This window comes from Emys orbicularis, chromosome 1 (genome assembly GCF_028017835.1).
Source record: "Emys orbicularis isolate rEmyOrb1 chromosome 1, rEmyOrb1.hap1, whole genome shotgun sequence".
Taxonomy (NCBI): Eukaryota; Metazoa; Chordata; order Testudines; family Emydidae; genus Emys; species Emys orbicularis.
In genome coordinates this window covers 364726284-364750721 of record NC_088683.1, presented here as the reverse complement: position 1 = coordinate 364750721, position 24438 = coordinate 364726284, and the positions used below count along the sequence as shown (strand labels likewise).

At 49.5% G+C, this 24438-nt stretch overlaps 2 protein-coding genes across 2 annotated transcripts; both read left to right on the top strand.

Annotated features, from left to right (window-relative positions):
* The first annotated feature begins 2418 nt into the window (after positions 1 to 2418).
* Positions 2419 to 3390, top strand: LOC135893951 (olfactory receptor 51G2-like). The gene has a single exon (XM_065421915.1). The coding sequence runs from the start codon at positions 2419 to 2421 to the stop codon at positions 3388 to 3390; it is 972 nt and encodes a 323-aa protein (XP_065277987.1).
* A 14337-nt stretch (positions 3391 to 17727) lies between these two features.
* LOC135895244 (olfactory receptor 51E2-like) lies at positions 17728 to 18666 on the top strand. Its single transcript, XM_065423320.1, has one exon. The coding sequence runs from the start codon at positions 17728 to 17730 to the stop codon at positions 18664 to 18666; it is 939 nt and encodes a 312-aa protein (XP_065279392.1).
* Positions 18667 to 24438: the final 5772 nt, after the last annotated feature.

The following is a 24438-nucleotide window of genomic DNA, read 5'->3' as shown; positions in this document are numbered from 1 at the left end:
ATACAGTCTCTGCCCTGAAGAGCTTACAATCTAAATAGACCAGACAGACAAAGGACAGGGGAGGAAACAGAGGCCCAGAGAGATGAAATGACGTAGCATCCAGTGCCAGGTGCCTCCGAGGAAGGTGAAAGGCGGCTCTGAGTAATCTGTTCCCAAGGACAGTTTCCTTCCTAACCCATTAGTTAGAGGTCAGCGTATGTGCTGAAGCAGGTCATACAGTGCCGCTGGGTAGATTCTGATAGCACTTTCGAATGAAACAGGTCCCTGGCGGAGACTGATGCCTGCTCATTGCTAACTAACAAAAGCCTTGTGTCAAACTAAGCAGCCTGACTGTCAGAGGTGCTGAGCACCTGTGGCTCCCATTAACGTCAGAAGGAATTGACAGTGCTCAGCACCTTTGAAAATGCTGGCCTCTATCTCTGCCCCTGAGCCTGAATGCACTAATGGCTGACATTCACCCCAGCAGGCCAGCACTAACTATGCCTCACTGGACACCTCCAAACAAGACTTCAGTGCCTGGTGAAGTTTTTGAGTTTCACCCTAATGTTTGTAAAGCCCCATACAAGCCTCAGACAGGTGCCGCAAGAGAGGTTCACAGTATGGTTCGCAAAAATCACAGGTGCTCTTTGAGTAGAACTTTCTCTCAGGTGTTTTCCTTACTCTGGGGGTTCTACCCCTCTCCGCTGGCCATCGGATACTGAAGTGAAGGAGGATTGGCTGTAGATCAATAGCTGCAGAAACTGAAACTCAGCTGTCTTGGTCTGGTGGATTGGCGAGAGGCCAAATTCAGAACTGAGGGTGAAGGAGGCTGTCGAGGCTCATTCCCCACTCTGTCACTCCGAGGGCAGAAGGTGGAGGCCCGCAAGGATTCTAAAATTAATACCTGCCACTCCAGGCTTGTATTAAACCCCCAAGGTTACAGCTTTTCTCTGACCTTGGCTTGGTAAACGCTGCCACCACCCAAGTGAAAAACTGAATGAATGGAGATATCCTATCTCCTAGAACTGGAAGGGACCTTGAAAGGTCATCAAGTCCAGCCCCCTGCCTTCACTAGCAGGACCAAGTACTGATTTTGCCCCAGATCCCTAAGGGGCCCCCTCAAGGATTGAACTCACAACCCTGGGTTTAAGCAGGCCAATGCTCAAACCACTGAGCTATCCCTCCCTCCACTACCTCTTGCAAATCCTCAAAAAACTCAAAAAAAAATGAAAGTTTTCCCTGAGGCCCCTCGGCTTTTCCACCCCTCCCTCGGGGAAGCTGAGAAAGGAAACAAACAAAAGGGAAACCCAGTGGTTGCCACCAGCTAATTGAAAAACATATGCACAGACCTTTTAAGACACAAAACCAATCAGTTTTTTTTTAAAAGGTAAATTTTATTAAAAGAAGAAGAAAGGAAACATCTGGAAAATCAGGCTATTGCTAGATGTTATAGAGCAACTGAAAAGGGATTAAACACCAGGAACGGCTCTCTGGGGTCCAGCTTACCGTTACAAAAGAAAACAAAAATACCTGAGCTTAGCACAGAGGAAATCCACAAGCCACAATAAAGAAATAAACCTGATCGCGTCTGTCTAAACATTCCCTGTCCCAGTGAATCCTTCTAGGTATGGAAGATAATTTTTCATACCTGGTTCAAACTTTACACAACATTGCTGTTGCCCCTGTCTCTTCAGCCAAGCGAGAACAACCCAGAGACAAAGGGAAAGCTTTTTTCCCATTTTAAAAAGTTCTAGCCTTCCCATTGGCTCTTTTGGTCAGGTGCCCACTCCCTTTTCTTTACCTGGGGGACTTTTTAACCCTTTACAGATAAAGCAAGCAGCCACCAAGAGGGACTTTATAGCTAACTGGCCGGCTGGGTGTCTGTAAAAGGGAGCTCTTCCCCCCCCCCCCCCCACTCCATTTATCACAGAGGCTGAGGGCTCAAATCTCCATTCTGCAATGTCATTTTGACACTGGAGTGACTGCAAAATTGGTGTAACAGCAGCGAATCAGACCTTGACTTTCACCTTCTTCCGAGCCTTCGGTGTCCCCTACACCAATTTGTACCTGCTTACCAACATAACCTCAGTCTAGGTGATAATCACTGTGGAGATTCCCTAGTGCCTAAGGAATTCTATAAAGAGGCATCAGTGATCCATGACAGTGTCTAAACTTGGGGCTTTGGTGGTTATTAAATGGTTGTATACCCTGTAGCGCAGTGTAATTACATGCAATTTTGTATCATTACATGACTGTAGGTTCAGTAGAGCCTCTACTCATATGGGGGGCTTTGGTAGTTATGTGGTCATATGTACCACAGAGCAGGTAATAAGATGGGCGGTTGTGGTTATAGGGTTTTATACACTGTACAGACAAATGACATGGGCAGTTTGTTGCTGTTTTGTTTTTAACTCTAGGCTGTGCAACATCTGAGGTGGGATGGAGCAGCTTCAGCACACCATGCCACTTGTCAATTCCTCCTTCTATCAGCCTTCCACCTTCCTCCTGACGGGCTTTCCAGGGCTGGAAGCCAATCACCACTGGATCTCCATCCCTTTCTGCATGTTCTATCTTGTCGGCCTTTCAGGGAACTGCCTGATCCTGATCATCATCAAGAAGACCCAAAGTCTTCATAAGCCTACGTACTACTTCCTTTCCATGCTGGCCGTGATGGACCTGGGCTTGGCTTTGTGTACCCTTCCTACCACGCTGGGCATCTTTTGGTTTAAGATCAGAAAAATTGAGTTCAATGCCTGTCTCACCCAGATGTATTTTATCCATATACTGTCAGTGATGGAATCCTCGGTGCTCCTAGCAATGGCCTTCGATCGTTTCATCGCTATCTCCAACCCTCTGAGATATTCGTCCATCTTGACCAAGCCAACCATCATAAAAATAGGGCTGGCAATTGTTTCAAGAGCTGTGATCTCCCTCTTCCCAATACCCTTTCTGCTCAAGAGGCTAACCTACTGTGGGAACAATGTGCTTTCCCACTCATTTTGCTTTCACCCTGATATCATGAAGCTGGCCTGCGCGGATATAAAAGTCAACATCCTGTATGGTTTAATTGTCATTCTTTCAACGGTGGGTGTGGATTTTGTGTTCATTGTGCTATCATATGTTCTGATCATTAAGACTGTGGTCAGCCTCACGACCAAGGAAAAATGTCTCAAGGCTTTGAACACATGTGTCTCCCATATCTGTGCCGTCCTAATCTTCTTCATCCCAATGATTGGACTGTCCGTTCTCCATCGCTGTGGTGACAATGTTCCCCCTATGGTTTACATTGTGGTGGGCTATATCTACCTTATTGTGCCCCCTGTCTTAAATCCTATCATATACAGCGTCAAATCCAAACTGATCCGCAGAGCCATGCTCAGAACACTGTGGTGGAAAAATGAGTCAATGTGACAGACTTTCACCATCAGGTTTCACCTAATTCAGGTGAATTGCTTCGTCATGTTAAATCAAAGCGGGCCCTGTGCTTGGCCAGAAGAAGAAAACTGCAATTCCCCTTGGACGTTGTATCCCAGCTCAATGTTGTGTTCTTCCATTTCCTCCTAGAATCGTCCCCACTCCCCTGCCAACTTCATCAAACCTAAGGCCCTGATTGCCGGGGTCTGCAAGAAGGGTGGGATCCACTCATGAGGATGCAATTGCAAGATTTGGGCCCAAATTCATTATTTTTTAAAGTGACGTGGGGAGGTGGAACGGGGATCCACTGAAATGCAGACCCTGAAAAAGCTAGTAACCTAATCAATCTGTCCATTTACCTTTTACATAGTGACTGTCCAGTTTGGCCAGCCCCTCTGCTATGTACATTGGCCAAACTGGACAGTCCCTACGTAAAAGGATAAATGGACACAAGTCAGATATCAGGAATGGCAATATACAAATACCTGTAGGAGAACACTTCAACCTCCCTGGCCACACAATAGCAGATGTAAAGGTAGCCATCCTCCAGCAAAAATCTTCAGGACCAGACTCCAAAGAGAAACTGTTGAGCTTCAGTTCATTTGCAAATTTGACACCATCAGCTCAGGATTAAACAAAGACTGTGAATGGCTAACCAACTACAAAAGCAGTTTCTCCTCCCTTGGTGTTCACACCTCAACTGCTAGCAGAAGACCTCACCCTCCCCGATTGAACTACATATTTATACCTGCCTCTGGAAATTTCCATTACATGCGTCTGACAAAGTGGGTATTCACCCACGAAAGCTTATGCTCCAATACATCTGTTAGTCTATAAGGTGCAACAGGACTCTGTCACTTTTTACAGAGCCAGACTAACACGGCTACCCCTCTGATACTAATCAATCTGTGTAAACCTCCTTCAGCCCTGCCTGCCTAAAGTTCTCTCTTCCTGCCTCATGCTGTGTCCTGTCTATCATAGACTCAGGGGCAGTTGTGTAGGGCACCAGGACATTTGGGGCATCAAAATGCCCCAAATGTCCTGGTGCCCTACACAGCTGCGTACTGCATCCAGCTCTAGTGGCCAGCCAGATCCCCCGGACGGCTGAGGGCTGTGCACAGCAGGGCCCAGGAAAGCTGCCTCCACCCCTGCCCCACCCCTTCCCCACGGCCCCCACCCCTGCTCCACCCCACCTCTTCCCACACCTGCTCCACCCCAGTCATGCCCCCACTCCCCCTCTTCCCCCCCCAAACCCCATCCCCTGAGCTAGGCGTCCCGGGGGACTGCAGCAGGGGTCGGGGTCGGGCCTGCCCTGCACTCACCAGGCAGCGGGAAGTGGAGCGACCCAGCCCCAGCCCGCCCTGCCGGCTCCTAGCCGTGCCGCCGGTGAGTGCGGGGGGGGGGGGGGCGGTTCCCCCCCTTCCCCCAAGCCTGGGAGCCGGGGGAGCAGAGCGGAGCAGGCTGGGGCCGGGTTGCTCCACTTTCCGCCACCCCGTGAATGCAGGGGGGGGAATGACCCCTGCTGCCTTCCTGCACTGGCTGCTCCTGCCTCCCAAAGCCCTTGGGTGCATCCCCCCACCCCCGCGGAGGCCTGGGACGCGCCCCACCCCCTGCAGAGGCCTGGGACACCTGAGGGGCTGCGTAAGGCACCACAATCTCTAGGGATGGCCCTGCATAGGCTGTAAGTGCTTCGGGGCAGGGGCTGTGACCAAGCTTTCCAAAAGCGCCTGGTGATTCTGGGTGCTCCAATTACTGGGGGCTCAACTGATGGCACTCAAAGGGGGCTGATTTTCAGAGAGGGGTTGCTAAGCACTTTCTGAAAATCAGCCCCTTTAAAGTGTCTCAAGTCAGGCACCCAAAAGTCACTAGGCGTTTTCAAAAAGTTCGGCCCCGATCTTTAATTGTATCTGTAAAGCCCCATGCACCTCTATGGTGCTATACATAGTGGTGCTGCTGCCTCTGTTGTCGCTTTCAATGAGCCTCACTGGCTTGTTTCGCATGTTGTTCTGTTCTGCACTGCACATAATCGATATGTGTTTGACAACATCGTACCTACAATAAAGGAGATTTACCTATTTAAAGTGTTATGAGAGATAGTGACGTCATTTTTCTGTATGCTTGTAAGAGCTGGGGTTATGCTAGGGTAGTACTGGCCTCCAGGTCAGAGCAAGTACACCTCTACCCGTATAGAACACGGTCCTCGGGAGCCAAAAAATCTCACCGCCTTATAGGTGAGACCGCGTGATATCGGGTACGGTCTGGTACGGCAAACCGGCAAGAGCCGGTACGCCGTGCCGGACTGGACCGGCTTCCCCGGTGGTGATTTAAAGGGCCTGGTGCTCCGGCCGCTGCGGGGACCCCTGGGCCCTTTAAATCACCACCGGAGCTCCGGCAGCCAGGCTCGGGCGGCGCTTTAAGGAGCCCGGGGCTCCCCATAGCGGCCGGAGCCTCTGGCCCTTTAAATCCCCACCCATGCCTGGGGCTCTGGCAGTCGGGCTCGGGCGGGGATTTAAAGGGCCCGGGGCGCCACACGAATTCGGCTATACCGCAGTAAAGCAGCAGGGCTTGGGCGGCGCTTTAAAGGTCCCGGGGCTCCCCGCTGCTTTACCGCGGTATATCTGGTCGCGTTCTATCGGGGTAGAGGTGTATTAGTATTAATATTCAGACTGGAGAAAAGGGGTACATTTTTAACAGTCAGCGTAATTAACCATTGGGACAATTTACCAAGGCTTGGAGAGGATTCTCCATCACAGGCAATTGGTAAATCAAGGCAGGATGATTTTCTAGAAATGAGGAATTAGGAGTTATTGTGGGGCAGGTCTCTGGCCTGTGCTATACAGGCAGTCAGACTAGATGATCACCAGGCTCCCTTCTGGCCTTGGGATCTATGAATCCAGTGTACATCATGCATTCACCACTTGGCTATTGATTTGGATTCTGGGTGCCGGTAGTGCCCCTAGTGGCTGAGAAGAGGAAGGACTCTGTTGCAGTGAATCTAACGTAGGAATGGGAAGAAACGGTCGATTTTCAACATGGTGCCAGGCTGACAGCAGGGGGTGGGCCGAGACTCAGTACCTGGGCTGATGTTCAATATAGTTATTGATGATCTGGCAAAGGGTGGGCGGGAACTGAGGTGGTAACATTTGCAGATGGCACAAAATTAAATTGGTGGAGAGTGAGGGGCTCCAGAAGAACCCAAGAAAGGGCAAAGAAAAGGCAACCCAAGGGCAGTGGAAACTCAGGCTTGGCCCTTGCAAAGTCAAGTAACACTGGAAGGGATCATTTGAACGACTGCAAACGTCTGGGTTCTAAATTAACGCTAACAGCTCAGCGTCTCTGAAAGCCAGCTTTCCCCGTCCGCCGTGGGCGGCTTTCCTAGAGAATGCTTCGTTTTAAGAGCAAGCTCATCCAGTCTCAATGTGCAGTATCAATATTCCCTGACGCAGCAAAGCCAGGCTTTAGTGATCCCCACTGAGAGACTAGAACGGGGTTTGCGTTCCTTGCGATGTGAAGAACAATCTTCTCCATCGCCACTCCAGTGAACGGGATGTCATGGAATTAAGCACTTGATCCTGTTCTGTGCCAGTCAGGGGGAAAGTTGCCACGGACTTCTATGGAAACAGGATGAAGCCAAAAGTGAGTCAGAAGCAGTTTTGCTTGTAATGGGCCTTCTCCTGCCTGATACCAAGCACTTGCCGCTCCCATTGGGGAGAGCAGACCAATTCAGAGTCTGGCCGCTCTTAGATCATGCTCCATTCCCCACCCTGGCTGGAATAAAGCAGGAAAAGAATGGTGTGGAGAAATCCTCCATGAACCTGAAAAGGTGAAAGAGAAAACTTGGTAGCACCTTCCTCCATGAATGGTCCCACTGACATCATCGGGGCTACTCATAGAGTAAGGTGGGAGTCAGGGCCGTCCTTAGCCATAGGCAGAACAGGCAGCCGCCTAGGGCACCACGCTACCTGGGGGCACCGCTCTGCCCGGAGCCCGGACAGACGGGAAGCAGTGGAGCATGTAAGAGCAGGGCTGCTGGGTCCTAGAGAGAGCCGAATGCAGCACAGTCTGAGGGTCGGGGATTGGCTGCTGGGGTCTCTGGGAAGGGTACAGGTACGGGTGGGGGAAGGAACTCACCTGTGAGTGTGACTTTCCCCCAGCATGAGGTGAGGCAGGCTCGGCGGCTCTGGCACCAGTATCCTTTGTTGTCCCCCATAACGTCCATTCTTCTCCCCCCCCAAAGAAGCACCTCCCTCTCTCTCTCCCCCCTCCCCTCCGGCAGGGCTGGGTTGGGTGAGGTGCTAAGGGGCGGGGGAAGGAATGAAAGTGAAAGTAACTCACTTCCTCAGCAGCCAGCCAGGATTGGAATGGTCACACATGGCTGGGCTGGGGATAGGGTGACCAGATAGCATGTGCGAAAAATCAGGACAGGGGGTTGGGGTAGGGTGAGCAGATGTCCCACTTTTATAGGGACAGTCCCAATTTTTGGATCTTTTTCTTATATAGGCTCCTATTACCCCCCCCCCCCACCCCCGTCCTGATTTTTCACACTTGCTGTTTGGTCACCCTAGGTGGGAGTAATTGGTGCCTATATAAGACAAAGCCCCAACTATCGGGACTGGCCCTATAAAATCAGGACATCTGGTCACCCTAGCTGGGGAGCGCGTCTCTCCCCCGGGCTGGCAGCAATCCATCTCATCCAGGGGGAGCTGCACAGGGCAGGATGAGCTGCGGTGGCTCCGTGGGTGCCCCGTCCCTGAGATCAGATGCTGTGCTAACTTCACCATGGTCCATTGGGCTGGTGATGGTGCCCATTGGCGTATGATCAGACCTAAGGGTTTTCTGCTGCTGTTGCTACTATGCACCCCAAGCGGTGGATTTTGGGGTCCTGCAGTTTTCCACCTATCTCCTCCTCTACTGCAGCTATAGGACCAGCAGGCCGGGGGGTGAGCCAAGCATGAAAGCAGGACTGTGTTGCCATTTAGATTGTCATTGAACAACTTTGTTTGCCAAAAATGCTTGCTAACAATCCCTGAATTCAATTTCAATATTTTTTTTAAAAAAAATCAATATCTTAGCCAAAAATAGAAAATTAAGTTGTTGACAATTATTTGTGACAGTTTGGTATGGGGCAGGGAGTGGGCCAGTTTTCATCAGAGAAACAAAAAATGTTGACTGACTTTCCTATAGCCTTGTTACTGCTAAATAGAGCCCTCCAACAACTGTAATATGCTCATCTCCTTACTAGTGTATAGAGCAGGGGTCGGCAACCTATGGCACACGTGCCAAAGGTGGCATGTGAGCTGATTTTTGATGGCACGCAGCGGCGGGCTGAGTGGCTCAGCCCACCTCTGCTCTGGGGTTCCGGCTGCTGCCCCATTGCCAGCCGGGGTCCCAGCCGCTGGCCCCACCCAGCGCCCGCTGCTGGCCTGGGGACCCCCAAGGAACCCCAGGCTGTCAGCGGGCTGAGCAGGCCGGCGGCTGAGACCCCGGCTGAGCCACTCAACCCACTGCCGGCCTGGGGTTCCATTCACTCAGCCGGCAGCGGGCTGAGCGGGGCCGGTGGCGGGCTGAGCAGGGACGGTAGGGGGCTGAGCGGGGCCAGCAGCCGGAACCCCAGAGCGGCAGCAGGCTGAGTGCTGCCGGCACCCCAGACTGGCAACGGACTGAGCCACTCAGCCCCCCGCCGGCCCTGCTCAGCCTGCCACCGGCCTGCTCAGCCCGCTGCCGACTGAGTGAATGGAATCCCAGACCGGCAGTGGGCTGAGCAGGGCCAGCGGCTGGACCCCAGACTGGCAGTGGGCTGAGCGGGGCTGGGGGCTGGAACCCCAGACAAGGATCCCAGGCAAGGGTCACACTAAATTGATAAGATCTGCATTTTAATTTTATTTTAAATGAAGCTTCTTAAATATTTTAAAAACCTTATTTACTTTAAATACAACAATAGTTTATTTTATATAATATAGACATAGAGAGAGACCTTCTACAAACGTTAAAATGTATTACTGGCATGGGAAACCTTAAATTACAGTGAACTTGGCACACCACTTCTGAAAGGTTGCCGACCCCTGGTAGAGAGTGACCATATGTTGTACTAAGATTCTCTTGCTTTTTTCCCCAGTGAGTCAGTATAGCTTTTGCCAGCCCAGAGGTTGAGCAGCCGATGTCTTACGTTTTCACAATGTTTTGTCCAACTTTCATAAAGTAAATACATGGTTAATATGAGTTTAAAAGGCCAGGGACACTTCCTTGTGAAGAATCTGTGCAGCAGATCATGCTAAAGCTGTGAAAATGTCAGTTTCTGATGGAACTTTAGAGGCAGTGATTTATCATGTATTTCTGGCAGTGCCCAAAATGTGCTGCTATTGCTAATGTCTTTCCAAACAAAAATAAGGCACAATAGGACTTCTGTAACATTTCTGTGCTACCTTAATCAAGAGGAGATGATTCTGTGCTGACTTCATTTTGGTCGCTTTACCTAGGAGTAAAACTAGGGTTATATTTTCCCACTGCTTGGAAACCCAGCTTATTAAACTTCATAATGCCATTGATCTATTTACAGTATAAGGTTGATATAGAGTTGTAACTAACATTAAGACTGATGCCCACTATATATTTAAAACTAAAAAGTGGCTTTGTAAAAATGACATGGATTTCCAACTCTACTGTGTCTCAGTCAGGGCAGAGCGCCTTGTGAGGTGTCTTCACACTAGCTCAAGGTCACAGCGCAAGAACCTAGAGAGCCTCCTGAAGCATGGTGATAGTTTTGATTTAAATGGACTTGAACTGTACGAAGAATTGAGTACACTGTCACCAATGTTGCCACATGCAAAATCGGTGATGGACATTGTACAGTTTATTCATACCACCAAACTTGTTGACATGTATCCTAATGTGTACATTGCCACTCGTATTCTACTGACAATTCCTGTAACAGTAGCATCAGGAGAACGGAGTTTCTCAAAACTAAAGCTCATTAAAAACTATCTCCGCTCTACAATGAGTCAGGAACGCTTGACTGGTCTTGCTGTTCTTGCAGTCGAACAAGACATCACTTTGTCTTTGTCATACAATGACACTATTACTGATTTTGCAGCCAAAAAAGCCAGAAAGATTGCTTTTAATTAAAAACAAATCCTTGTTTCAATACCTCTTCATATAAATTTCCAATAAAATGTTGACAAATTAAAAAAATTATATTATTTGCATCATTCTGTCAAATCAGAATTTTTTCTATAGCACTACTTCTTTAGTGCTAGTCCATCAGCATTACAGTGTGCTTAATTAAGTTAAACTGGGTTTAATAACATGCATGTGGCAAGTTTTCCAATACTGTAAGCTTATGTTTGTGTTGTTAAGAGCAAGTCAGGTACAGGGGCACCAGTTTAATAATCCCGCCTCGGGCACCATAAATCCTAAGGACGGCCCTGGTGGGAGTCAGTGTGTAAAAGGGTCTCTGAACCTGGCCCTGGAATGAAGTCCGTTTTAGGTCTCACAATGCCAATCTTATTTATCTGGGAACTAACTAGATACTACAAGAAAGTCAAGGACACATCGTGGGATGCCCACCTCCTGGCAAGTGCAGGGGGCACTAGGGGTAAGCAAGGATACTTGCAGGCCGGAACCAGGCCCGGGCAGGCCCCTACTACATATGGGTGCCAGCTCTCAGGTTCCTCAGTTATCAGTCCTGCTAGCAAGGCTCTCAGTCTCTCTCTCACCAACAGGCAGCTTTATAAACGCTAATAGCACCTAATTCCTTGGCCTCCTAGTGCTCAATCAAGAGCCCCTAAGGGATCTACCAGCCTTCCACCACCTGCTTCTGGATGGGAGGGAGGGAGGGTGAGCAAGGAATTAACTCTTTCCCTGCTGGACGGAGCAGACGTTTCTGCAGCCCACTCACAAATTGACCAGGAGATATAGATACCAGACCAGATGGTCAGCTGTGCTCGTTTATATTAGCCGAAGGGCTGACCCAGGAGTCAGGACAAAGAGGGGTTAATATAAAGTGACTGGCCGGCAGTTGCCTCGAGCATCCGTTTCTGTTTAGAAGTCATCTGAGACGCCTCAGTGCTAACGCTGTGACCCCAGTGGGCTTTCAGAAGGCATAAGATACGCCGCCCTCCCTGACAAGTCCTAGGTGCTGCAGGCAGGCCGGCGAGAGCTGTGCATGACTTCTCTTGGACGGTGCAGAAATCCTCCTTGCTTCGTTCATTCTGGTGAGTCAGAGGCTTAGAGTGAGCCTGGTTCCATAATTAGAAAGTCAGGGTCACTGTTTGCAAGAGAATTCGGGGTGCTGCTTGCAGTGATCATCCGGCTGCATGGATCAAACCTCACTTTGCCAAAGTCGGGGTGTTGTGCTGCTTGCGTGTGCTTTCCCCTTGAGGTCGTTGATTACTGAGGCTTTTGGTTGGAAGTCTCAAGTTAGAAACATAAAACTGATTGCTTTGAAAGACAGGGACCCATGCTGAATCTGCTATTCCTTAGCGGGACCTGATTTTTGAAACGTGCTCAGCACCCACTATCAGAAAATTAAGCCCTTTTAACCTGTCTCAATTTGGGTCCCCAAAATTACTTGTCACGGTTGAAAATCTTGCCCTGCATATACGTGGTCCAAATAGGGTGACCAGATGTCCCAATTTTATAGGGACAGTCCCAATATTCAGGGCTTTGTTTTATATAGGCGCCTATTACCACCAACAACAACAACCCCCCCGCCCCCACACACACCCTGTCTCAATTTTTCACACTTTCTATCGGTCACCCTAGGTCCAAAGAACTAGAGATTAACTACAGCTAGCAAAAGATCCCCTGCTCATTTCGTCTGTTTCTCTACCGGTCACCCTGTCTTCCAAAGTTTTAAAAGCACGGGGCTACTTGTCCAATAGGAGTCTCACAATGTGATCATGCTCTACTTGTATTTCAAAATGATTAGAAGGCGAAACTGATTCTGTTAGTTGCTATTAATAATTCAGGCGGCTTGTTCCTTTTACCTAATCATTAATGCAAGTGGGTTATTGAAATGTTCAGCAGGAAGTAGGAAGATCTTTAGCCAGCTGTATATTAAGCTCCCATTTATAAAGGGTTAGTAAATGATTAATAGCTATTGCCATGTTACACACACAAGTAGTATGAGTTATAGGTTATTATAAGCACATCGGTAGACGGTATCATAAAAGGCTTTAAGCCATAGTTATAAGCAACAAATTGACCTGTCAGACTCTATAACAATTGGCTAATCATTTATCAAAACATCCATGAATCATTCCTGAACCCTGTATAATGTATTTGCAAAAGGAGCATTAATACAAAGTGGGACCCTGTTGCTGAAGGTTGTGGCAAGTGAAAGGCTGATCCGGGGAAGTGGCATGCTCAGAACTTCAGAGGGTTTAACAAATATATAAGAGAGAAGACGGGATTGGTGTGTGTCTGTCTCAAGGCCTATGTCCAATGGAGCTCAGAAGTGAGCTGAGGCCTCTCTGGCATTCACAAGAAAGCCCGCCCTTGAGTGAAATAATGATCGTGGTTTAGCTCTGATCCAAAGCCCATTGAGGACAATGGAATGCCTCCAATTGACGGCAGCCAGCCTTGGATCAGCTCCGGAGAGCCACCGGTGCTCAATCCGCTTTCATTAGAGATGGGCCTGAACAGAAACTGCAGGCGGGAACGCCACCAAATCTGGGGGAGACCAGGGTCCAGATGCAGCTCAGGGCCATCTCAGCTGTGCTGAGATATCAGGGCTCATGTCGCAGCTCAGCCAGTGGTCCGTCCCCTCTTTTGTGCCTGGCCCTGCGGAGACGGACTTGTACAGTAATTCACCCAGCGCATGTAGTGAGGAAACCAGCCAATCACACAGCTGCAGCCCGTTAAGCCCAGGCAAGAAACTACAGATCCAGGAAATAAAACCCCAGCAATATGACAGAAGGGAGAGTGAGCCAAAAATAATCTTTCTCTCTCTCGCTCTCTCTCTGCTACAAATTTCAGCACAAGTTTTCTCTAATTACATTTGTTGATTTACTAAACAATATTGTATTAATATTCTGCAAACCCCTCTTACTGGTTGTCACAGCCCCACAGGATCAGTGCTGCGCCCCCAGCTTTGAGATGGTCTCTTGGAGGAACCCCTTGGTGCACCAGACCCCGTAGGGGTCTCACTCTTCCTCCAGGGTAGGTTCCACGTGGCCTCACCACCTCCCACGAGTGAACCTCTGGGGCTCCAGCCCTCCTGCTTCACACCGTGAGCTCTGTTCAGCGAGTCCAGCTGAGCTAGACTCCCGGTAGAGACTTGTCCACTCTTCAGGAACTAATGCACATGGCCACGCATTCGCAGTGACACGCAAGCAGCGTTGTTAAAGCAGTCGGGTTAGTCAACTGAACACAGCCTAGGAAGTCCTTATGCTAGCACAGAGGGTAAAGTATAGTTCAGTTCCATTCTGGTTCCCCAGAGCCCCACCGAGCTGTAGTGAACTCCATGTTCAGGTTCTGTCTCTCTCTCAATCTGAGCTCATTCGTCAATTCCCAGGGAAGAGCTCCATCTCGTTGTTCCATCCAGCAGCCACCTCTTATCCCCCCACTTCAGACCTCTCCAACCCTTTGTTCTGGAGCTTCCCTGCTGAGAGGCGGGGAAATCCAACTCCCTCTGGGTCGTTGGTTGCTAGGTGTTGATGCCCTGGTGACTGGCTTTGCCAGGGTCATCTCAGATTCTCCACTGATGTGCGGTCGGCCTCAGCCAGTCCTCCTTAGTAAGAACATAAAAATGACCAGACTGGGTCAAATCAATGGTCCATCTAGCCCAATATCCTGTCTTCCAACAGTGGCTGGAGCCAGATGCTTCAGTGGGAATGAACAGAACAGGGCAATCAGCAAGTGATCCATCCCCTGCCATCCAGTCCCAGCTTCTGGCAATCAGAGGTGAGGGACACGCAAAGCATAGAGTTCCATCACTGATCCTCTTGCCTAATAGCCACTGATGGACCTATCCTCCAGGAACTTATCTAATTCTTTTTTGAACTCTGTTATACTTTTAGCCTTCACAGCAGCCTCTGGCAATGAGTTCCACAGGTTGACTGTGCATTTTGTGAGGAAGCACCTCCTTACATTTCTTTTAAACCTGCTGCCTATTAACTTCATTGAGTGACCCCTGTTTCTTGTGTTATGTGAAGGAATAAATAACACTCCCTTATTAACTTTCTCCACACCAGTCAAGATTTTATAAACCTTTTTAATCTCTCCTAATATGGAAGCTGTTCAATACCCCTAATCATTTTTGTTGCACTTTTCTACCTTTTCCAATACCAATATATCTTTTTTGAGATGGGGTGACCAGAACTGCATTCAGTATTTAAGGTGTGAGCGTACCATGGATTTATATAGTAGCACAGGGGTAGGCAACCTACGGCACACGTGCCGAACGCAGCACACGAGCTGATTTTCAGTGGCACTTACACTGCAGGGGTCCTGGCCACTGGTCCAGAGGGCTCTGCATTTTAATTTAATTTTAAATGAAGCTTCTTAAACATTTAAAAAACCTTATTTATTTTACATACAACAACAGTTTAGTTATATATTATAGACTTATAGAAAGAGACCTTCTAAAAATGTTAAAATGTATGACTGGCACGTGAAACCTTAAATTAGAGTGAATAAATTAAGACTCGGCACACCACTTCTGAAAGGTTGCCGACCCCTGTAGTAGCATTATGATATATTCTCTTATTAGCTATCCCTTTCCTCTGTTTTCAGAGAACTATCCACAACGACTCCAAGATCTCGTCCTTGAGTATTAATAGCTAATTTAGACCCCATTCTAGGTGTGGGCGTACCATGGTGTGATGGGGCTCCTGCCCCACACTGGGCTCTAAGAGGTTAATAGAGCCCTAGGGAGGCTGCATAGGAGGCAGCTAATCAGAGAGGGGCTGCGAGGAGCAGCCAATCAGGGCTGGGCTGGCCCATATAAGAAGGGCTGCAGAGCAGAGCAGCTTCAGTCACTCCCTGAAGCTTGAGGCGGGAGGAGGACTGTCTGCTTTGCAGGCTAAAGGTCGCAAACACTCTGGACAGAGCAGTGCTGCAGGCAGAGACCCGGGAAGCTAAGGCAGCTCCTGGTGGGATGCAAGGATCTGCAGGCTGAGGCCCTGAGGCAAGGGCAAAGAGGGTGCTGGGGCCATGGGGAAGTGGCCCAGGAAATCCTGCTGAAGAGTCGTAGGGGTCGCCGCAAGCAGCAGCCTTCTACAGGCTGGGACCCGGCGTAGTGGGCGGGCCTGGGTCCCCCCCACTCACCACTGGGGAAGGGGCTAAACAGTAGACTGTGGTCACCACTGAGAGAAGTGGCTGGACAGGGACTACAGAGACGTCCCTCGGAACGGGGGGAGCACCTAGCGTGGCACGGCCAGAGGGCTGTCACTGAAGGGGACATCGCGGTCCTTGGAGGGATGTGGGTTCAGGAGCAGAAGAGGTGATGGGCGGAGCAGGGCACACTGGCTACCAGAGCTAATTCCCATATTGGCCACAAGGAGGCGCTGGAGTGGTGAGCGCACCCCGTCACACATGGATTTATACAGAGGCAATATGATATTTTCTGTCTTATTGTCTATCCCGTTCCTAATGGTTGCTCACATTCTGTTAGGGTTTTTTTGACTGCCGCTGCACATTGAGCAGATGTTTTCAGAGAACTCTCCACGAGTCCACGATCTCTTTCTTGGGTGGTAGCAGTTAATTTAGGCCCCATCATTTTATATGCATAGTTGGGATTATGTTTTCCAATGTGCATTACTTTGCACTTAACAACATTAAATTTCATCTGCCAGTTTGTTGCCCAGTCACCCAGTTTTATGAGTTTCCCCTTTGTAGCTCTTTGCAGTCTGCTTTGGACTTAACTATCTTGAATAATTTTGTCTCGTTTGCAAATTTTGTCACCTCACTGTTTACCCCTTTCCTCCCCAACTGGGTAACAATGCAACATATAGGGCAAACTGAGGCACACATAGGAGTCATAAAAGTATTGCAGAAAATTCCCATTTCATCACACTGGTACAGGGAGTAAAAGTAATATTACCCTGCAGCCAAACAGCATTCCTCATGGTCTTCAGTTGCTCGGAGCAGGTGCTACAGATTACATATTGGCACCTTAAAATCTCAGCATGGACTGCAGTGCCTGGAGGTGCAGGACAGAGGCAAATGGAATGTCCCCCAGGGCATCCAAGCCAGAGAAGCAACTGAAACATTCTGCAATGGGCACCGCATGTGGTTTTTCCCCCTGCAGCCCTCTCCATGGGGCTACCTACCCTTAGGGTGACCAGACAGCAAATGTGAAAAATCGGGACAGGGGGTGGGGGGTAATAGGAGCCTATATAAGAAAAAGACCAAAAATCGGGACTTTCCCTATAAGATCGGGACGTCTGGTCATCCTACGACCCCTTTAGGGTGTCCATTACATTAGGTGGGGCTACAACCTCCCTGCTCCCTTTCACTCAGGGAGCAAAGGACCCAAGAGTCAGGCCTGTCCCTGTCACAGGGGAGCTGATCCCTGTTATCAGACCTGGGCCCAGTTCCCCTGTGTCAGAGCCCAATCCAGCCAATTGAAAGGGGCTGGGCTACACCTGGGCCTATAGGGCTGCAAGAGGGGAGAGAGGGTGATTGGCACAGGCAGTGTCTGGGGAAGGGAAGCCACAGTGGAGTGGAGCTAACGCCTGTGGTGGGTCCCTGATGGGAGGGGCTCGGGGCTCAGGGTGGAAGCCGGGCTGACCAGAACTGGGAAGCTAATTTATTGTTAGTGGCCTGGGCGGCGGGTGTCAAAGACCAGGGCAGGCTAAGCCTCCCCTGACCCAGGCCATAGCCCCACCCATTTCCGCCCCGAGGCCCCGCCCTCACTCCCCCTCTACCCTGAAGCCGGCAGGGGCTCACTCAGCTCCAGCCGGTGGACTGGAGCTCAGGGCCACACGTGGCCAGAGGCAGCCCGGGGCTCGGGCCAGCCTGGGGGCCAGTGGCCTGGGCGGCATTGGGGGGGCCTGCAGCTCAGCCCGGCACTGGGGCCAGCATTGGAGGGTGCGGCCGGCATAGCTGGGGAGGGTGCATGGGAGAGTCCTCGGGGCTCCTCCAGCCGCATGGGTGGGGGGCTCTTCGGGGATCCTCTGGTTGTGCAGGGGGAGGGTCCTGGGGCGGACGGGGCGAGGCTGGCGGGCCAGCCTCCCCGAAGGAAGGGTTCACCCACCACCCAGGGTTAGTGGCACCTACTTGCCGTAATCCCTTCAGACGCAGTATCACTAGACGTGCTTCATTACAATACTGTTTCTCTGTCCCTGGCAGAGTGGGGGAGACAACATGGAATAGCGTCACAGCTGGCGCACCATGCCCTCTCCCAACAACACCGACCTCAGCCCTTCCTCCTTCGTCTTGGCCGGCATGCCCGGGCTGGAAGCTGCCCGTTTCTGGCTGGCGTTCCCTCTGTGCTCCATGTACCTCGTGGCCATTGCAGGCAACGGCGCGGTGGTGTTCATTGTAAAGACGGAGCTGAGCCTCCATGCCCCCATGTACATCTTCCTCTGTATGCTGGCCTCCATCGACCTGGCGCTGTCCACCTGCACCGTGCCCAGAATGCTCTCCCTCCTGTGGTTTGACTGGAGGGAAATCAGCTTCGGCGCCTGCCTGCTCCAGATGTTCCTCATCCACTCCCTGTCCGCTGTCGAGTCCACCGTCCTGCTGGCCATGGCCTGGGATCGGTTCATGGCCATATGCCACCCTCTGCAGCACGCGACCATCCTCACCAATCCGGTGATGGCGAAGATAGGCCTGGCTGCTGTGGCTAGGGGCGTGCTGTTCTTCCTCCCTTTGCCCTTGCTCATTCTTCGCCTATCGTTCTGCGGCTCCAACGTCCTGTCGCACTCCTATTGTTTGCACCAGGACGTTATGAACCTGGCCTGCACCAGCACCACAGTCAATGTCGTCTATGGCTTGACTGCTATCCTCTTGGTGATGGGGCTCGACGCGCTACTGATTGCCTTGTCCTACTTCATGATCATCAAGGCTGTCTTGCAGCTGTCCTCGAGGAAGGAGCGTGTCAAGGCTTTCAGCACCTGCGTGGCCCACCTCTGTGTGGTCCTGGCCTTCTACGTGCCACTGATTGGACTGTCCGTGGTGCACAGGTTTGGGAAAGGCCTCGCTCCGCTGGTTCAGGTTGTCATGGGGGACGTCTACCTCCTGGTGCCGCCCCTGCTGAATCCCATTGTCTACGGGGCGAGGACCAAACAGATACGCAGACAGATCCTGAGGTGGATTCTCCATCACTGACCATTTTTAAATCAAGATGGGATGTTTTTCTAAAAGACCTGCTCTGGGAATAATTCTGGGGCAGTTCCCTGGCCTGTGCTACACAGGAGGTCAGACTAGATGATCACAACGGTCCCTTCTGGCCTTAGAATCCATGAATCTATAACTTAAGATTGATAACGAAGGAGCCACTCAGAGACTTGCCTCCACTTTGTCTTCTGTATCCACCTGTCTTCTCTTGTCTTACACTGAGATTGGAAGCTCTCTGGAGTGGGGACTGTCGTTTTGTTCTGTGTTTGTACTGCGCCTAGCACAACAGCTGGTCCGTGACTGGGGCTCCCAGGCACTGCTACAACACAAATAACACAAATAATGAACCTAACCTGAGAGCACACATTCATTCTGAAACACTGTGGTGATGGGAACCAACACAGGAACCTGGATAGAGAGGTGTGACGTTATCTGATTAAAATATGACCATGTAGATCATTGTTGCAACCACTGTTATATATTTGCAACAACTCTTGTACAAAATGTGGCATGTAAGATGTCTATGAAATGGTTATGAATTGCGGGTTATGATTATGCTATCTGTATGCATGTATATGTTTTCTATTTGAAGGTATGAGTATTGGCTCTGTACCTGGATTTCAAATGTTTGATCCTGGGGTAACACCCACAAGGTAGTTAGCCAGCACATCTTGGAGGGACTATTCAAATGGAGTAGCCCATCAAAAGGACACTTAACTCACAATGGACCATGGGAGATGCCTATCTACAGATAATGGACTTTCCTGCTGTGACTAAGCAAAATTATGCATGGACATGTGACTTGCCGGTGTGATTCCAAACCCCATCTTGTCACCTGTGATTTTCCACTAGCTGTGCTGGGGGCTTTGTTTGAAACAGTGGGTTTTCCGGCACATGGCAGAAGCTATAAAAGGACCTGGAAACACCTCCATTTTGCCTCTTTCCTGTTCAAGCCTCTGGACTATGGACTTACACTAATGGAAGCATTCTAACCAAGGGACTGAGGTCCTTCCAATGATTTGGAAGCAACCAGAGATTTATCCAGCCAGCAGTTTATTCCATCACTGCTACAAGCCTGAACCAAGAACTTTGCAATTACTGTGTGTATTTGATTCCTTTAACCAATTTTAATTCTCACCTTTCTTTCTTTTTATGAATAAACCTTTAGATTTTAGATACTAAAGAATTGGCATCAGCGTGATTTTTGGGAAAGATCTAAGTTATATATTGACCTGGGTATGTGGCTGGTCATTTGAGATCAGAAGAATCTTTTATTTGAAGAGATTGGTTTTAAAGAACCACTCATCTCTAAGTCTAGTGTTTTTGGTGGTAATTCAAGGACTGGAATGCCTAAGGAAACTGCTTTTATGACTTCTTGTTAGCCAGTGTGGTGAAACACAGGGCCGGCTCTAGGCACCAGCAAAGCAAGCAGTTGCTTGGGGCGGCCGATTTGCAAGAGGCGCAAGAATCCAGCATGGGAGCTGAGAACCAACAGGGGGCCCTGGGAGCTGTAGTTCCTTGGTTAGCTCCCTGCCTATAGAGCCAGCCCTGGAGCAGGGAAAGAACTACATTTCCCAGCATTCCCTTGGCCACTAGCAACAGGAAAGGGTGTGGGAAAGGAGTATGGAACTGAAATCTGCAGCTTGCTGTGAATGGTAGGAACAGAGCCGCTCTAGGTTTTTTGCCGCCCCCCCCCTCCCCGCCCTGGGCTCCCCCGCGCCCACACCCCCAGCTGCCCCAGCTCTGGCCCCCACCTGCACTCCCCTGCTGCCCCAGCCCTGGGTTCTTCCCCCCCCCTGCACCCCCAGCTCTGGCCCCCACCTGCACCCTCCTGCTGCCCCAGCCCTGGGCTCTCCCTCCACCCACATCTCCTGCCGCCCCAGCCCTGGGCTCTCCCCCCCCCCCGCACCCCCTGCCACCCCAGCTCTGGCCCCCACCTGCACTCCCCTGCTGCCCCAGCCCTGGGCTCTCCCCCCACCCGCAACTCCTGCCGCCCCAGCCCTGGGCTCTTCCCCTCCCCCCCCTGCACCCCTTGCCGCCCCAGCCCTGGGCTCTTCCCCCCCCACCCGCACCTCCTGCTGCCCCAGCCCTGGGCTCTCCCCCAAAGAAGGAATTGGGGGGACTAAATGGATAGTGCACCTCTCTATCTGAAGCCTAGCAAGGGAGGTATGTGGATCCCACTAGAATTTAAAATGAAAAGTAAGGGAGGGGAGGCTCTGGACCTGGGCAGTTTTAGATACAGTACCAGGCACTTAGGAGGATTTCCACTTCTGAGCCATGGAAGCAGAAATTGACTTTTCCTCTCCAGATATAGCTAATATTCAGAAAGGGAATCTAGCACCTGCCTTCCAGATTTGAACACCCTCAAAATTCAGGAGTGCTCAAGCTCAATTTGGGCAGCTGTTACTTCATTTCTCCCAAATCAAATATACTGATCCACTGTAACTTGCTGTAGGAAAAAGTAGAATAAATTGAGCAAGAAATGCTTCCCAGTGGTTATTAGGACTGGAATTGCTATTTTCAACAGCCATTGCCTTTTTTTTTTTTTTTTTTTTTAGTTTTATTTGTTTAAAAGGAAGACCGTGATAGTGCATTCCCCATAGAAACAAAGAAGGGAACAAAATAATAATAAAGGCACCTCAACTTTTCCTCATTTATGTAGGACAGTCTTATAATATGCATCCAGATATCTTCCAATCACACAAGCTGAAAATTGTTCCACTTTACTGCAGTTCTGTAACCATATGGGAACCAATCCTGTCTGTGTTCCGTGCACATCCAAAATTCCTGCTGAATGACCCGCCCTGGGAGCGAGTTACCAGTGACCCAGGGCTGGGGCAGCAGGAGGGTGCAGTTGGGGGGGGGGGGGGAGGGAGAGCCCAGGGCTGGGGTGGAGGGCAGCCAAAAAAATTTTTGCTTGGGGCAGCAAAAAACCTAGAGCCGGCCCTGGTGAAACGGAAGTTTATTTTTGTTGCTGGTTTGGTATATCCTATGGGGGATTAGTCATCAGTCTTGGGGTGTATCTGCCCTACTTCTCAGCAGTTTGTCCTGAATTTGGCATTCTTGGTTGTGGCCCACAGAGGCACGGTTACAAGAGATTGCCCTATGGGGAGATCTGGATGGCTCGGAGGCTTGTTAAGTAGCTGTAGACCCTCCCCTGTTCCCATTATACTAACAAACCCATCTGGCCAGGCAGAAGCAACACACACAGTATCTTTGTTCTTTGTTCACACATATTACTATAAGATATAAGAGTATCAAAAAGTCAAACCCAAAATTCTATCCCAGGCTAACAAACAGGCCTATATACTAACACTAGTACAGTACTGTCTATCTACACATACATGTATTTACAGATACTGCAAGAGTACAGCTTATTTAGGCAGGAGAGACAGTTCTTTCAGGGGCCATCCATCACTAATGCATAGGCGAAGATAGGCTAACACATCCACCAAGATTTTCAAAAGCACCTAGGTTCATAGATTCATAGATTCTAGGACTGGAAGGGACCTCGAGAGGTCATCGAGTCCAGTCCCCTGCCCTCATGGCAGGACCAAATACTGTCTAGACCATCCCTGATAGACATTTATCTAACCTACTCTTAAATATCTCCAGAGATGGAGATTCCACAACCTCCCTAGGCAATTTATTCCAGTGTTTAACCACCCTGACAGTTAGGAACTTTTTCCTAATGTCAAACCTAAACTTCCCTTGCTGCAGTTTAAGCCCATTGCTTCTTGTTCTATCCTTAGAGGCTAAGGTGAACAAGTTTTCTCCCTCTTTTTATGACACCCTTTTAGATACATGAAAACTGCTATCATGTCCCCTCTCAATCTTTTCTTTTCCAAACTAAACAAACCCAATTCTTTCAGCCTTCCTTCATAGGTCATGTTCTCAAGACCTTTAATCATTCTTGTTGCTCTTCTCTGGACCCTCTCCAATTTCTCTACATCTTTCTTGAAATGCGATGCCCAGAACTGGACACAATACTCCAGTTGAGGCCTAACCAGCGCAGAGTAGAGTGGAAGAATGACTTCTCGTGTCTTGCTCACAACACACCTGTTAATGCATCCCAGAATCATGTTTGCTTTTTTTGCAACAGCATCACACTGTTGACTCATATTTACCTTGTGGTCCACTATAACCCCTAGATCCCTTTCTGCCGTACTCCTTCCTAGACAGTCTCTTCCCATTCTGTATGTGTGAAATTGATTTTTCCTTCCTAAGTGGAGCACTTTGCATTTGTCTTTGTTAAACTTCATCCTGTTTAACTCAGACCATTTCTCCAATTTGTCTGACTGAGGTCTAAGTGCCTTTCAATGGGATTTTTGTTCCTAAGTCACTTGAGCACTTTTGGAAATCCCAGCCTACGTGTTTCATTAAAAAAATATATCTCAGTATGTCCCGCTGGGGCGAGGAATGGAAAAGGCACAATAAGGGACAGATGCCAGTCACGTCGCCTTATGCACTGCTGGGAGGTGCTCAGATGCTGCAGGATAGACATGGCACAAGAGCTTAGAATGGAATCGAATGTTATGAGCCAATGAATACAGCTGTATAATGTACTCAGCTTGATATGTTTTACGTATTTCCTTTCTCTTTTACCTCTTTGTTCAATAAAAACATTTAAGCAAAAGGAGAAAGACACAATATCCTCTTTACTTCTTGTCCAGAACTATTGCGTTGAAATTTGCTATTAAAAAACTGGGGTCCTGTCTGAGAGGAGGCCATATTTTGGTGACCAGAGACATAAGTCCTACACACGTCTTTAATCAGTTTGTAATGGACTTCAGGATCCTTCCGGATGGCAGGTGCCATATAAGTGGTAACCACAATAATTCCCATGTCCTGGGTCTCAGTAAGTGAGGGAGAGGCAGAGAGGCAAAGCATGTTTATCTGCAACATGCACTGGATCAGAATGAAATTCCCAGCAGATTGAGCCATGCCCTGGTGGGCGGTTCGGAAAGCTGATAAATAACCCAACGCAGTAAGCCTGACAGATGGCAAACCCAGGCAGTATGCAGCACCCACTGAGGTTTCCTATCTGATGAAGCAACGAGAATTCTCGGCGTCTGTTACTGGCGGACCCTGGTGAGTTTGGACAATGCTGGCTGAAATATCCTTAAACTGAGCTTGATTGTTTTGAGACACATATTCTACCAGCTCTACTCATGTTGAGTATAGAAAACTACCCGTCTCCCACAAGATGATGGGTGTCCTCGGACATGCTGAACACCCTTAGCTCCCCTTGACTTCAGTAGGAGTTGGGGTTTGTCAGCTGCTGGCAGAATTGATCTCTTAGCGTAGACAGGGTTTACAGGGATGAGCACAGGAGACTTCTCAAAGTGCCGGAAGAAGATACTCAGAGGCTGTCTTCTTGATGGAACTGAGATGTGGTGAGTGCCTGTTAGTATTGGTAGGTGTATTTAAGGACTAGTAATTCATTTATTTATTTTGCCATTTAGTAATTTGTGCTTGGCCAGCGTATATTCTTGTTGAGTGCACATAAGCAATCAGAGGAGAAACTTCTTCAAGTTGCATCCAAGATAACGATCCACTCAAGACAATGATTCACAGATTCATAGAGTTTAAGGCCAGAAGGGCCATTAGGTCATCTAGTACAGTGGTTTTCAAGCTGTGGGTTGCAAGCCAGTACTGGGTCGCGGAATGTAAGGCACTGCATCGTGGTGTCTCTGGTCAGCACCAACGATGGGGCTGATAAAAGTCCCGTCGGCGGTGCTGCCCGGCTAAGGCAGGCTAGTC

What these genes read in the sequence shown, in the direction of transcription:
- LOC135893951 (XM_065421915.1), top strand. Translation starts at nt 2,419, where the DNA reads ATGGAGCAGCTTCAGCACACCATGCCACTTGTCAATTCCTCCTTCTAT.
- LOC135895244 (XM_065423320.1), top strand. Translation starts at nt 17,728, where the DNA reads ATGCCCTCTCCCAACAACACCGACCTCAGCCCTTCCTCCTTCGTCTTG.